The sequence below is a fragment of the Ovis aries genome, chromosome 16 (assembly GCF_016772045.2).
Source record: "Ovis aries strain OAR_USU_Benz2616 breed Rambouillet chromosome 16, ARS-UI_Ramb_v3.0, whole genome shotgun sequence".
NCBI lineage: Eukaryota > Metazoa > Chordata > Mammalia > Artiodactyla > Bovidae > Ovis > Ovis aries.
The window spans coordinates 62,720,005-62,734,825 of NC_056069.1; the positions used below are offsets into that span (position 1 = coordinate 62,720,005).

The window sequence follows — 14,821 nt, forward strand, 5'->3', positions numbered from 1 at the left end:
CAACCTCCGCTGGGTTCTGCTTCTCTTCAGAGATAATCACATCTTCCTTACGGTTCTCGGAGCCACTTATTAAACAGACCTGTTACTTAGGGGCATTAATATTCCACTGAATTAACAAGATTCTGCAGTCAGCACCACCCAGCCCCAACCCCACTGTGATATCAGCAGAGCAGACAGTTCTCCTTAGGAAGCCAAAAATGAAAGAGCCAACAGGTGAGCTTTTTAGAACCTAGTTATATTTTTATTAAAAGCCTAAGTTTTGGTAATTCTGACATTACCCTGTTCTGCCTGACAAGGTAAGATAAGAGCTCATAGGCACTCATAGGTTATGAACTATTGGAAAATCTAAACAGTTTAGGGGTGGCATTCAATTCAATGATTCATCATTTCTAAAAGGAAATAGTTCTTATTAAATATAATGAAATTCAACCCAGATTCAGAAAGACAGGTTCAGAAGAATACTGAACTCGAAAAAATGAAAATGAGATACACAATTTTATCCTAATCATTATTATGCAGTAATGCAAAATGCCTTTTGCTTTTAAAATGATCACAGGATGACCTGATTCTGTACTTTGCTCTTAGCTGTACATAAACATCAATCCAAAAGCAATGCTCAGATTTTAGGATCTTTACAGGCTTTAGTTTTTCTTAATAAATTCAAATGGAAATAAGAAGACTTTAAAAGATTGATGCCAACTGTTTAAATATCTCAACAAGTACCCTTATTGCTGTGTATCAAATTCAGAAAAGACATTCAATCACGTATTGTTTTCTAAAACACACACACACACACACACACACACACATACCCATCTACTGTAAGAGAAAAACATAACCCACCTTCCTGGGGAAAAGTAGAAGATAACTTAGTGCAAACAGCAGAAAATGAAAATATTCTAAAGTTAAACAACAAAAGCCTTAGAGGGCAGTCAAAAGCTTCCTGAAAAAAGGTGTCAGATTCTCTCTTCACTTTCCCCATCGTTTCCCATTTACATTATATCAGTGGCTTTCAACAACAGTCGACTTTCCCAATAGGGGACGTTTGGCAACGTCCAGAGATATTTTTGGTTGTCAAAACCAAGAGGTGCTACAGTCACCTAGCGAGCAGAGGCCAGGGGTGCTGCTAAACAGCCTGAAATTCACAGGACTGCCCAACCCTGAAGAATCACCTGGCCCCAGCGTTGACAGGACCAGGATTGAGAAACCCGAGTTACAAGCTCATTACCCTCCATAAGAAAGTAAAGTATCTCATCATAAGCATATTTTCAAAGGGAAAAGTATCCCATAGTTTTTCATTTAACAAATCATATTAAACACACAAAGTCACTAATAACCGACTTCCTTGGTGCTACCCTCCCTTGGTGGAGGGGAATCTGCCTGCCAAGGCATGGGACACGAGCTTGATCCCTGGTCGGGGAAGACCCCACATGCTGGAGCAACTAAGTCCGTGCCCCACAACTACTGAGCCTGTGCTCTAGAGGCAACTACTGAAGCCTGCGTGCCCTGGAGCCCGTGCTCCCCAAGGAGAGACGCGACCGCAATGAGAAGCCCTCGAACTGCAAGGAAAAGCAGCCCCCATTCGCCACAAAGAAAGCCGATGCACAGCAACGAAGACCCAGCACAGCCAAAAATAAATGAATAACATAAAATAAAATAAATAAAATTTCTTTAAATAATAAAATCCATAATAACAATAATGATAACCAAATCTTCCCTGGTGGCTCAGATGGTGAAGAATCCACCTGCAATGCAGAAGACCCTGGTTTGATCCCTGAGTCAGGAAGATGCCCTGGAGAAGGGAATGGCAACCCACCCCAGTATTCTTGCCTGGAGAATCCCATGGACAGAGGAGCCTTTGTGCGTGGGATCACAAACAGTAAGGCACGACTGAGCAACTAACAATTTCACACTTTTTACTTTTTCAACCATTACCGACGGCTTCCTCCATTCCAGGCAACCGTCAGAATCATGTGTGAACTCAGTCCGTCCCCATCTCGACGCTCGGCAGTAACTACTGATGGCCGCTGAATATCACAGAAGAAACAGGCCTGGGGCAGGAGGTGATAGGCCCTGTGTGTAGAGAGGCTGAACGGAGGAGCTGGAATTTGACACCAGGGTCCAGTTGGCTTTATGGATCTTTCTGCTCTGACCACGTTCAGTCCAGGGATGCGGGCCCTAGAGGTTTATACCCGTGAGGGATTATTCTAGACTGATGGGGTTGTGATCACGCAGGTGGGAACAGGAAAGGATGAAACCTAATGCCAAATTTGTTAACCAAATAACAGAGGAAAAGGGGGAAAACACATTAGCATTACACTGTCTTAAGCAGGCCCATCTCTCCTGAGATCTGAAAAAATGGTTCTGAGATCCTATAACTGCCTAAAACCTGCACCAGACCCAGGAAAAGAGAAAGACAGGAAAGCCCACGCAAGGTCTAGAGTGATTAGGAGGCAACTCATCTAAAAGCAAGAGGGCTTGTAATCCAAATGAATTCACTGGGGGAAATTCCTGGATCGACATGGTAAGATTTGGTGGTGAAAGTAAATGGCTACACTCAATTATAAGATCCAGAAGTAGTAAAAGCAGATGAAGGACCCCCCAAACACAAAAGCATCATAATCACCATTTAATTAGGAGGAACCATCCCTCCCCAATGTTCCTGATAAACTTCGTGGAAACTGTTTGCTGTTGTTTAATTGCTAAGTCGTGTCTGACTCTTTTGCAACCCCATGGACAGAGTAGCCCGTCAGGCCTCTCTGTCCCTGGGATTTTCTAGGCAAGAATACTAGAGTGGGTTGCCACTTCCTCCTCCAGGGCATCTTCCTGACCCAACGATTAAATTCAAGTCTCCTGCACTGGCAGGCAGATTCTTTCCTGCTGAATCACTAGGGAAGCCCACAGCTCTTTAAAAAAAAAAATGAAACTGTCATTGAGTCAAAACACAATCAATGAAATTAATTTCAATTAAGATCTTTTTTGAATACAAAAAAGTTTTTCATCTTTGAAGCCTGTCTTTACTTACAGAATTTATTTTTCTTATAGCATTTCCTAAAATATTCCAGTTAAGTAAAGCAGGAGAAAAACTAAAAAACAATCCAAAGTAGGTTGGGAATCTTCCAAGTCCAATCTAATCACAAGGCAGGGGTCTTCCCGGTGTTGCTAGCGGTAAAGAATCTGCTTGCCAGCGCAGGAGACGTAAGAGATGTGGGTTCACTCCCTGGGTTGGGAAGATCCCCTGGAGGAGGAAATGGCAACCCACTCCAGTATTCTTGCCTGGAGAATCCCATGGACACAGGAGGCTGGAGGGCTACAGTCCATGGGGTCGAGAAGAGTTGGACACAACTGAGCGACTTCACACACGCACACACAAGGTACCGAGATGGGAGGGCATGCCATCTCCCCGGGAGCTCGTAGGGTCCAGCGAGATCAGCTGAAGCCAGTGCCAAGAACAAAACCAAAATAAATGAAGATGATGAAATCAAGTAACAGCGACAACAGCGTCCCCCACTGAGTGAGATGTTAAGATGCTCTCTCTGTGCCTGACCCTGGGTGCGGGCTTCATGAACATTTCTCACTTAATTGTTAGAATAACTCAAGGAGGCTGTGCTCTAGGCACTGACTCTCTTTTAGAATGAGGAGGAAAAGATCTTCAATCTTCACTGCAACAGATGGGATCTTTCTAGTTGTGGTATGTGAACTCTTAGGTGTGGCCTGTGGGATCAAGCTCCCTGACCTGGGATCGAACTCTGGCCCCCTGCCTTGGGAGTGTGGAGTCTTAGCCAGTGGACCAGCAAGGAAGTCCCAACATGTATTTTTTAAGGCGCACAGTCAGCACTGCCTGGGGCCGAGACCACAGGAGACAGGTGGGGACGTACCTGCTAGCATCAGGGCTCGGATGCACTCCGTCCGGCCCTGCATGGCAGCTTTCATCAGGGCCGTGAACCCGAACGCGTTCCTCCTTTCAAGGTCAAGACCAGGGAAATAGTTCAACAAGTAGTTGGTGATGGTGACGTGCCCTGCAAAGAGAAACGCACACGTGGATGGACCACCCTCCACAAAGAGCGAGCATCCAAGAGGGGCTTCCTACACACAGAGCGAGACATCGCAGCGTCTGCCTGCAGGGCTGGACCATCTTTGGGAGGGTGGGCAGTGTGTGTGTTTGCCTCCCAAGCCACAGGAGAAAATTCTCAGGAGTCCAGGATACGAGGTGACAGAGGACCCTGCCTGGGCCACAGCACTGCTGCCTCTGGTTCACTTGAGTTCCCTTCTGCCGACCTGCTTGAAGGCCAGCTGTCCAGGCAACCCGTTGAGGGGACATGGGGAGCAGGGAGGCTGCGGGGGTGGCGAGGGCAAACCTGAGCTGGTCGCACGCGGATGCTGTCAGCTCCCAGCAGGAGAGGGCAACGCAAAACAGAATAGGAAGCTTGGAGCCATTTCCCAGAATTCCAGAGCCTCAGGGAAGAGACAGTCTGCATCTCATCACCATAGCAACAGGATGTGTTAGTGCACACTGCCACCCTGGCATGGCTCAGAAGGTCCTCTCTCTCTCTCTCTCTCTCTCTCTCTCTCTCTCTCTCTCACACACACACACACACACACACACAAACACACACAGAGAACACAGGGAGTATTGCTACCCAGACCCTCATCCATTAACCCAAGCAGGTAATAATATTCGTATCAGAATATAAATTTCTCCCCTTCATCGCCCTGTACTTCCAAAAAAAAGGGCCGGATTTTCTGCTCATTCCCAGAGGATTCTCAAAAAGCCTGCCCACTCTTAGGTAACGGTGAATAAGGAGAACATCATGTGAGAAGCCGTGTTCCCAGGATGCTCCTGGTTCACCCCGAGAAAGATCCTCAGTCAACACACAAAGAGGCTCTGGGGTCAAATGCCCGTGCTGTCCGAAGCCTGCTGTCTGACACTGGGCTGGGTAACTCTGTTGTGGGGCTGTCCTGCACACTGTGGGATGGTCAGCCACCTCCCTGAACTCTGCCCACTAGACATCGTAGCTACCACACCTTCGTCCCTCCCAGGCATGACAACCACAAGTGTCTCTGGACCTCACCAAGTATCGCCGGGGGGTGAAATCAGTCCTGTTGAGAACCACTGTCCCAGAGGCTCAGATGTCACCTTTTCAGGACCAAGGTGGACGACGGCCTCCCCTCCTGCTCCCCTTAGCCCTGACCCCGGCACCCCCAGCCCCTCCTGCTTGCCATCTGCATCCTGGCCCTAATGATGGCTAACACACCTCGGGAGTGCGGGCAGTCTGCACAAGGGCCTGGCTGCCAGTCTCCATCCTTTTGAGGGGAAGCTGCTCTGGGTCTTCGTTCCTGCGTGCAGGCTTTATCTAGTTGCCGTGAGTGGGGACTACTCTCTAGTTGCAGTGTTGGGCTTCTCACTTCAGTGGCTTCCAGGCTCCAGGGCTCAGAGGTTGCAGGGCATGGGCTGAGTTGCCCCTCGGCATGTGGGATCTTCCCGGAGCAGAGATGGAACCCATGGCCCCTGCACTGGCAGGCAGATTCCTCACCACCGGACCACCGGGGAAGTCCCCAGTCTCCATCCCTCTACCCTGAGGATTCAGCTCTGAAATCCCCCTCATCCCCACCCAGTGCAGGTCCCTCGAAACACCTCTCACTGTCAGGGCTGCAGGTGTAGGGCCAGGTGGACACTGAGCTGTACTTTCTGCTGTTAACTGGGCAGCACTGGCTCCCCTCAGGGAGGCTTCTGCACCTCGAAGAGGCCAGGAAACCTGAAGCTCCTTCCCTGACTGGTACCAGGAAGGGCACCGCGTGAGACTGGGGATATGGCAGAGGAGGTAAGACCTCCCTGGTAGACTGCAGGCACGAGCCCAAAGGTGCTTCCTGAGACTCACACACACAGGCACACACACGCCCTGCACACACACACACACACATGCCCTGCGCACACACACACACACACATGCCCTGCACACACACACACGCAAGCACGAGCCAAGAGGTTCTTCCTGAGACTCACACACACAGGCACACACACACACACACACACACACACACACACACACACACCCCCTGCAGGCCGGGAGGCAGAGCAAACAGAGGCCCCCAGCACAGCGGCAGGCAGAAGTCCCCTCTCCTGCCGCAGTGGCATTGCCTGGGCTCCGCCCCGGCCCTGCCAATACATGCACGCCCCTCAGCAACTAACTCCTCCCACGTGGGAGCCCTGTCCTCCCTGTCATCGCACCCCGATCGAGACAGATGTACAGGTGGGACTGGGTTTCCTTCCTCGAACAGCACCAGACGCTGCAGGCTGCTGGCCGAGCGATAGTACCTTCTTCTCATCAGCCTTCGGGTTAAAAACGAAGAAGCAGCAAAAACCAGGGTGTAACTCTAACGAAAGCAGTGTGGTCTGCCCCGGGGCAGACCTCAGCCCACCTCCTGACATCCTTGCCAACACGAAAAGGTGAAGAAACATCGCTGACTTTCTGGGATGAGCGCTGACTAACACGGTCCTGTCACGGGGTTAACAAGCCAGAAACAAATGGGTGGGACCTTTCCGCTCTGTGACTCACAGGTTCCAACCAGAGGCTGACACTTTCTGACTCTCTCCTGTTTACAGAACCCATGCCGCCCCACCCCCCGCCCTGCCAACCCAGGAAGGATGCTAGCTGTCAGATCCCCAAAGCAGCTTAACTGGGGGAAACTGTCAGGGCGGGGGCAGGGGGAGGGGCGGCTTTTGATCTCAGTTGCATTTGTCCTCCAGCTAAGCGCTTTGCAGCACCTGTCAGTTAGATTTAGCCAGGGTCGTAGTGAAACAAATTGCAATTTGCTTAGAGCCATTTTTTCTAAAAAACGTGAAGGAGTGTGTCGGACGCATTTTCAGCAGGATGTCCTTTGCACTGACATGTGCTAAACGCTCTGAACAGGCAGGGAGAAGGAACATCTAGGATCCACAAAGGAAACGGTCCATTCTATGGATCTGTCCCGCGCGTTATGTAGAGACCGGAAAAACCAACACGCAGCCCACGCATTCTGACAACTTGGACTCAAGCTGTTACGACCCATGAAATCACCCCCAGGTCCCGCTGGCGTCCCCAGGATGACAGAACAATACCTCTCATCGCACAGACAACCTCACTCAGTTGAAACAGAGGATGGACCCAATGCTGCTAAGAATGAATAGATGTTAACCTTCTTTACTCCGTCAGTTCAGTCGCTCAGTCGTGTCCGACTCTTTGCGACCCCATGAATCACAGCACGCCAGGCCTCCCTGTCCATCACCAACTCCCGGAGTTCACTCAAATTCACGTCCATCGAGTCCGTGATGCCATCCAGCCATCTCATCCTCAGTCGTCCCCTTCTCCTCCTGCCCCCAGAGTCTTTTCCAATGAGTCAACTCTTCGCATGAGGTGGCCAGATTACTGGAGTTTCAGCTTTAGCATCATTCCTTCCAAAGAACACCCAGGACTGATCTCCTTTAGAATGGACTGCTTGGATCTCCTGGCAGTCCAAGGGACTCTCAAGAGTCTTCTCCAACACCACAGTTCAAAAGCGTCAATTCTTTGGCACTCAGCTTTCTTCACAGTCCAACTCTCACATGCATATGTGACCACTGGAAAAATCATAGCCTTGACTAGACGGACCTTTGTTGGCAAAGTAATGTCTCTGCTTTTCAATATGCTATCTAAGTTGGTCACAACTTTTCTTCCAAGGAGTAAACGTCTTTTAATTTCATGGCTGCAGTCACCATCTGCATTTTGGAGCCCCAAAAATAAAGTCTGACACTGTTTCCACTGTTTCCCCATCTATTTCCCATGAAATGATGGGACCAGATGCCATGATCTTCATTTTCTGAATGTTGAGCTTTAAGCCAACTTTTTCACTCTCCTCTTTCACTTTCATCAAGAGGCTTTTTAGTTCCTCTTCACTTTCTGCCCTAAGGGTGGTGTCATCTGCATATCTGAGGTTACTGATATTTCTCCCGGCAATCTTCATTCCAGCTTGTGCTTCTTCCAGCCCAGCATTTCTTATGATGTACTCTGCATAGAAGTTAAATAAGCAGGGTGACAATCTACAGCCTTGACGTACTCTTTTTCCTATTTGGAACCAGTCTGTTGTTCCATGTCCAGTTCTAACTGTTGCTTCCTGACCTGCATACAGGTTTCTCAAGAGGCAGGTCAGGTGGTCTGGTATTCCCATCTCTCTCAGAATTTTCCACAGTTTACTGTGATCCACACAGTCAAAGGCTTTGGCATAGTCAATAAAGCAGAAATAGATGTTTTTTCTGGAACTCTCTTGCTTTAAGATGATAATTAACCAAAAGGAGCTTTCTCCTTGAGTAAGAGATAGACAAATGAAAGGTAGGTAGATAGATGATAGGTAAGTAGATAGAGGGACAGATGATACATAGGTAAGCAATAGATAGATGGTAGATGGACAGACAGGGAAGACAGACAGACTGATAGGTAGGTACATAGATTGATGAAAAAATCATAGGCAGGTAGGTAGATGGATAGATGACAGATAGATAGTGAATAGATATGCAGGCAGATGATAGGTAGATAGGTAGGTAAATGGACAGATGGTAGATAACTAAATAGAACCCGGCAAGGAGATCCAACCAGTCTCTCTCTGCTAAGTCACTTCAGTCATGTCCAACTCTGTGCGACCTCAGAGGGCAGCCTACCAGGCTCCCCCATCCCTGGGATTCTCCAGGCAAGAACACTGGAGTGGGTTGCCATTTCCTTCTCCAATGCAGGAAAGTGAAAAGTGAAAGGGAAGTCGCTTAGTCGTGCCCGACCCTCAGCGACCCCATGGACTATCCTAAAAGAAATCAGTCCTGAATATTCATTGGAAGGACTTATGCTGAAGCTGAAACTCCAATACTTTGGCCACCTAATGCGAAGAACCGACTCCTTGGGAAAGACTCTGATGCTGGGAAAGATTGAAGGCAGGAGGAGAAGGGGACAACAGAGGATGAGATGGTTGGATGGCATCACCAACTCGATGGACATGAGTTTGAGCAAACTCCGGGAGTTGGGGATGGACAAGGAGGCCTGGTGTGCTGCAGTTCATGGGGTCACAAAGAGTCAGACACGACTGAGCGACTGAACTGAACTTCCTTATAAAACAGAATGTGTCTCCCATTAAAATCTAGTTTGAGCCTAGTCACCATGGACCATATGGAATAGGATTTGGTCCCTGAAGTCATCAGAGTGGACTTTGACCACATGCAGCTCAAGAACACCTCCTCCCATGGAGCCCATGAGCCTTACCCTGCCTAAAGCAGGGCATAAGTGGCCCAGGGAATAAGCTAATTCTCGCTGACACAGCTTCAGCGGGGTGACTGAGTGGCTATGCGGACGGAGAGCTGAGCACTAAAGAGAGCCGGCTCTGGGAACACCCAAGTCCAGGCTCTGAGCCTGCCGCTTAAAAGCAGGGTGACCTTGGGGAGGTCAGCAAACGTCACTGAATCTGTTTCTACAACGGGAAAAACACAGACAATATCAACCTCACAATGGTGAAAAAGACAGGAGACAAGGTATGTATACAAAGTGCCTAATGGACAAATCTCTGGGCAGAAAAACTCCAAATAACTTATGCACGTGCTCGAGTCCCAAGGAGGTGACACAGCAGAGCCCACTCCTTCACTCGTGGGCTGTAGGTCCAGTCAGAGTCCAGAGTCCAGACCGCACTCCCAAGAGCAGACTGTGAAGATGGCGGCGGGGGCGGTAAGCTTCCACGAGAGAGGTCTGGCCAGCACGGCCTCAGCCTGGTCATCGGGGTCAACAGTCATGTCCAGAGTGTGCGTGGACAAAGATTCTCTGCTGATCAAACTTCAGTCGGGCTCCTGAACCTTCTCCCAGAGGCCTCTGTGCCCTTCCTTGCAAAATCTCACTTTAGCAAGAACCCAGCTAGTCAGTCAACTGAACTCTGGTTAACTCACCCCTGCCCCACTCTAGTATCTGATCTGTTCTTCATTGCCCACCACCCCTCAGGGGCTCTCCAATCACCCCGGCCCGTCTTCATCAGGAATCTGGCTAGGCTGGTTTGGCCAGAATCCCTCTGATATTCCGTCTTAGTAATTTTGCATCCACAGACCCCTCCCCTGCCATTCTGCCCTGTGGCTGTCAGTTCCCACTTGCCCATTGCAATGGTCCTCACACCTGTCTGATTATTCTGAACAAAGTCAGCCTGACCATCTATAACTGGTGTCATTGAACACTTAAAAAAAAAAAACAAAACCCTTTGTGGGACATCATGAGAATAGTACTGTCCTTTGTGGTGCTCCTTTGAAAAACCCACAGCTCCACTCTCATCACGAAAAACCAATAGACACACACAAATGGAGGGACCCGCTACAGACTACTGCCATCCCAGGGTCCTTGCCTCGGAAATCCCATGGACAGAGGAGCCTGGCGGGCTACAGTCTGCAGGGTCGCAAAGAGTCAGGCATGACTGAAGTGACTTAGCACACACACTGCGGACTGCTAGACAAGCACTCCCCAGACTGTCAAGATCATGAAATCTGAGAAACTGTGGAAACCAGGAGGAGCCCGAGGGGATGACAACGAGACGTCACGTGGGATCCTAGCCGGGATCTTGGGACAGAAAAAGGACATTGGCGGAAAAACGAGGAAGTCTGAATTTTAACAGATGGACCTGAGTGAATAATAAAAATGCATCGATATGGGTTCATTTTGTTCAATAATAAAATTTGTGTCATAATAGTGTAAGATTCTACCACAGGGGTAACCAGGTGTGGGGTGTACTGAATTCTCTGCACAATCTTTGCAGTTTTTCTGTAAGTCTGAACTATTCTAAAATCAAAAGTTTGTCTTATGAAAGGGGAATCTAGGCAAGGGCCACTCAACAGACTGTAAGGGAGGGATAGTAATTCTCATCTGGCTGCTAGGTGCTATCCACGCCATACACAAGCCTCACCAGTGGAGTGGGGGGTGGCTCATGGGTGGGCGTGCAATGGACAGAGAAGATGGTGACTGGACCCCAGCAGTACAGGAGGGTGGAGAGGAGATGTTGACTCAGAAGGAAGTGAATGGACACGTCTTGGTGATTGTTGGGCTGAGCCCAACAACGGAAAAGCCACAGGTAACTCCTGGGATCAGCCCAGCCCCAGGGTTCTGACTCTGCTTTGGATATTGCTGTTGCTGTTGTTTAGTTGGCCAATGGCGTTTTCTCTGAGAGTACATGGGGGTGGAAAAGTCCATGGTGGCCAAGCCTGACTTCCTATCCGCCTATCTATGTTGCAGAAGAAAAGCAAAGATCCCTTTGGATCACTGCCATGGTTTTAAAGAGAAAAGGTTAATATCTATACACGCTTAGAAGCATCATGTCCACCCTTAATTTCCATTGAGTGACAATCCCCCAAGCCCCAAGTGGGGAATTTTAAACTTTCCCAGTCTCTTTTATTTTTTTCTGAATTATTTATTTTTTGGCTTTGCTGGGCCTGTTGCCACCTGGGCTTTTCCCTAGTTGCGGTGAGCTGGGGCTGCTCACTAGTTGCAGTGCGTGGCTGCTCTTTGAGGCGGCTTTTCCTGTTGCGGAGTGCAGGCTCTGGGCTCAAGGGCTTCAGGAGTTGTGGCAGGGGCTATGATTCCCTGGCTCCAGAGCACAGGCTCAGTAGTTTCTGGTGCACAGGTTTGGTTGCTCCCCCGCATGCGGGATCTTCCCCGACCAGGGATCAAACCCATGTCTCCTGAATTGGCAGGTGGCTTCTTTACCCCGAGCCATTAGGAAAGCCCTAAACTTTGCCACTCTTAAGTCACCTGCCTTACAGGAAACCCCTCTGCACCTCCTACTTCACAGAGGAAATTGAAACCACAGACGGGAACTCCCTCTACTTTCCCCCCATCACCCCCCAAACTTCCCCACATCCTTCCTAGAAAAGAGGGGAGGATTCTTCTCCTATTGAAATGCCAATCTCTCCTCCCCATCCAGTGCTCTAAAGACATTCCCCATCCACTGCTGGAGAATATATTCATGCTATAAACGACTTCCTCTTTCTCTTCAACCTCTTCCACCTTGCAACTTCATTCCCACCAGACTGTATTATGGCTTAAATTTTTCGCCTTTTGCCATGTGGCTTCAACATTCTTCAGTTAAGAACACTGGGACTTCCCTGGTGGTCCACTGGTTAAGAATCCGCCTGCTAGTGCAGAGGACACGGGTTCCATCCTTGGTCCGGGAAGATCCCACACGCCGCGGGGCAACTATGCCTGTGCGTTACGACTACTGAGGCTCTCACACCCTAGAGCCCACGCTTCACAACAAGAGAAGCCACCACAATGAGAAGCCCTCACACCACCAGTAGACAAAGCCTGAGCGTAGAAGTTAACACCCACTGCAGTCAAAGAAAACAGCGCTGGCCCATTGGACATCTGTGGAAGCGCGAAACACACACGCTGGCGGGACTGTCTACCTAAGGAGAACATGCCAAGATGACGTGATGGTTCCAGGAAGAGGATGAGAAACGCACGGAGCAGAGCGGCCCAGGCAGACGGGTGCGGCTCACTCACAGACACGTGAGCAAAGGCAGTCTAGATCAGCTGGCTCCCAGCCCATCCACAGATAAAACTATAAACATACGTTAAACCAGGGCTGGAGATTGTCATGCAGCAATAAGCTGGTACACGTGCTCAAGGATCTCCCAGCTTAAAATACACATGGCCATCTTAGTCCATTCGAGCTGCTGTAACGAACTGCCATTGACTGAGTGGCTTAAACAAGAAATAGTTATTTTTTTCACAGTGCTGGAGGCTGGGAAGCTCAAGGTCAAAGTGCCAGCAGATTCTCTCTGGTGAGAACCCACTTCAGAGCCCACTTCCTGGTTCACAGATAGTTGTCTTGTTGTGTTCTCACATGGCATAAGGGGTCAGGAAGCTCTCTGAGGTCTCTTTTACGGAGCACTAATTCTATTTATGAGGGATCCCCTCCTCATGACCTAATTATCTCCCTAAAGCCCCATCTCCTATTACCATCCCTTGGAGATTAGGATTCAACATATGACTTTGGAGGGGGGACATAAACATCCAGTCCATTGCAATGATCAACAAGAATCCCTGTGGGCCTGTCTTTGCATTCCAGTCACCTGCCAATCATCTGACATCTTTTCAGTCTGAATTCCAGTCACTTGCTCTCGCTATTGCTACTTACAGCCCCACCAGTTCTCCTGAAACCATCTTCCTTCATTCCCCGATGACTGTCTTGTACCAAAAATCCGACAGTTATGAGTCAGTTCCCACCTTACTAGACATTTCCGTAGCATTAACCACTTGTCTGCTCCATCCAACACTTTCTGCAAATGTCCTGATAGCTCACCCTTCTGATTTTCTTCCCAGCTCTCTGGCCACCCCTCAATGTTCTTTGTGAATTCTTCTGTTCTCTGCTTTCTGAAATGCCACTGTTCCTCAGATGCATGACTAAGCCTTCTTCTCATCCCGTACACCGTCTCTCGGTGATCCTATCCATCCTCACGGATCAAGTCACCAACCTAAAACTTCCAGATCACGTATCTCTAGCTAATCTCTTTTCCTGAGTTTCTTACCTAAGCATTTGTCTACTGGATATTTCATCTTGGGCATTCCACCAACAAATCAAACTCAACATATAAAACTCCAAACATGTTTTTTCCACACCTGCTCCTCCCATCCACATTCTTCATCAATGAAATCACCAATCACCCACCAAAGTGCCCAAGCCAGAAGTCTGGGCTTTCTCTTCAGCCCTCCCCTCTCTCATCAACATCCAAGTATGGACGGATTCTGCCAAAGCCACCTCTTAAACATCTTACAAGCCTCTCCATGCTTCCCCATCCCCACGTCTAACCTGGGTGAGAGCCACCACCATATCCTTCCTGGGGTCCCTTCCTCTCCTAACTTGTTGCATTTATGCTTCTTTTTCTACACTATCAGCAAGAAACTCTTCTGATCAACACAACTACTACTTAAACCCTCTCATGCTTTCTACTCTTTAGATAAATTCTCGACTCTTTAACCAGCTAGCGTCTTTCTATCTAGCCCTGCTCTCTGGAGGGTAGCAGAATATGCCACCCGAAACACCCAGCTGCGGCATAAGAATTACTTTAAGCCAAAGACAACGGAGAAGAAGCAGATGCAGGAAAAGCTCCCTGTCCTCCCCCATGTGCCCCAAAGCGGGACATACATTTTCTTATTTTATTCTTTTATCTTCCCAGGTTTTATTGAGATATAATTAACATCTAGCACTGTGTTGAATCAAGGAGTACAGCATAATGATTTGACTTCCATATATTTTGAAATATTACCACAGTTCAGTTCAGTTCAGTCGCTCAGTCATGCCTGACTCTTTGCGACCCCATGAACCGCAGCACGCCAGGCCTCCCTGCCCTTCACCGTCTCCCGGAGTTCACTCAGACTCACGTCCATCGAGTCTGTGATGCCATCCAGCCATCTCATCCTCGGTCGTCCCCTTCTCCTCCTGCCCCCAATCCCTCCCAGCATCAGAGTCTTTTCCAATGAGTCAACACTTCGCATGAGGTGGCCAAAGTACTGGAGCTTCAGCCTTAGCATCATTCCTTCCAAAGAAATCCCAGGGTTGATCTCCTTCAGAATGGACTGCTTGGATCTCCTTGCAGTCCAAGGGACTCTCAAGAGTCTTCTCCAACACCACAGTTCAAAAGCATCAATACTTCAGTGCTCTGCCTTCTTCACAGTCCAACTCACATCCATACATGACCACAGGAAAAACCGTAGCCGTGACTAGACGGACCTTAGTCAGCAAAGTAATGTCTCTGCTTTTGAATATGCTATCTAGGTTGGTCATAACTTTTCTTCCAAGG

General features: G+C 48.9%; 1 protein-coding gene across 2 annotated transcripts in view; it reads right to left on the reverse strand.

The window, feature by feature from the left end:
• The window catches only part of ANKRD33B (ankyrin repeat domain 33B), a 101,125-nt gene that overhangs the window by 13,254 nt on the left and 73,050 nt on the right, over nucleotides 1-14,821 (reverse strand). The window contains exon 3 of one of the 2 annotated variants that reach the window (XM_027980167.3): nucleotides 3,879-4,019. The exons of the other annotated variant lie outside the window; for it this stretch is intronic. Coding sequence (XP_027835968.1) covers nucleotides 3,879-4,019 — 141 coding nt within the window. The remainder of the gene's footprint in view (nucleotides 1-3,878; nucleotides 4,020-14,821) is intronic. 2 annotated transcript variants of the gene reach the window in all.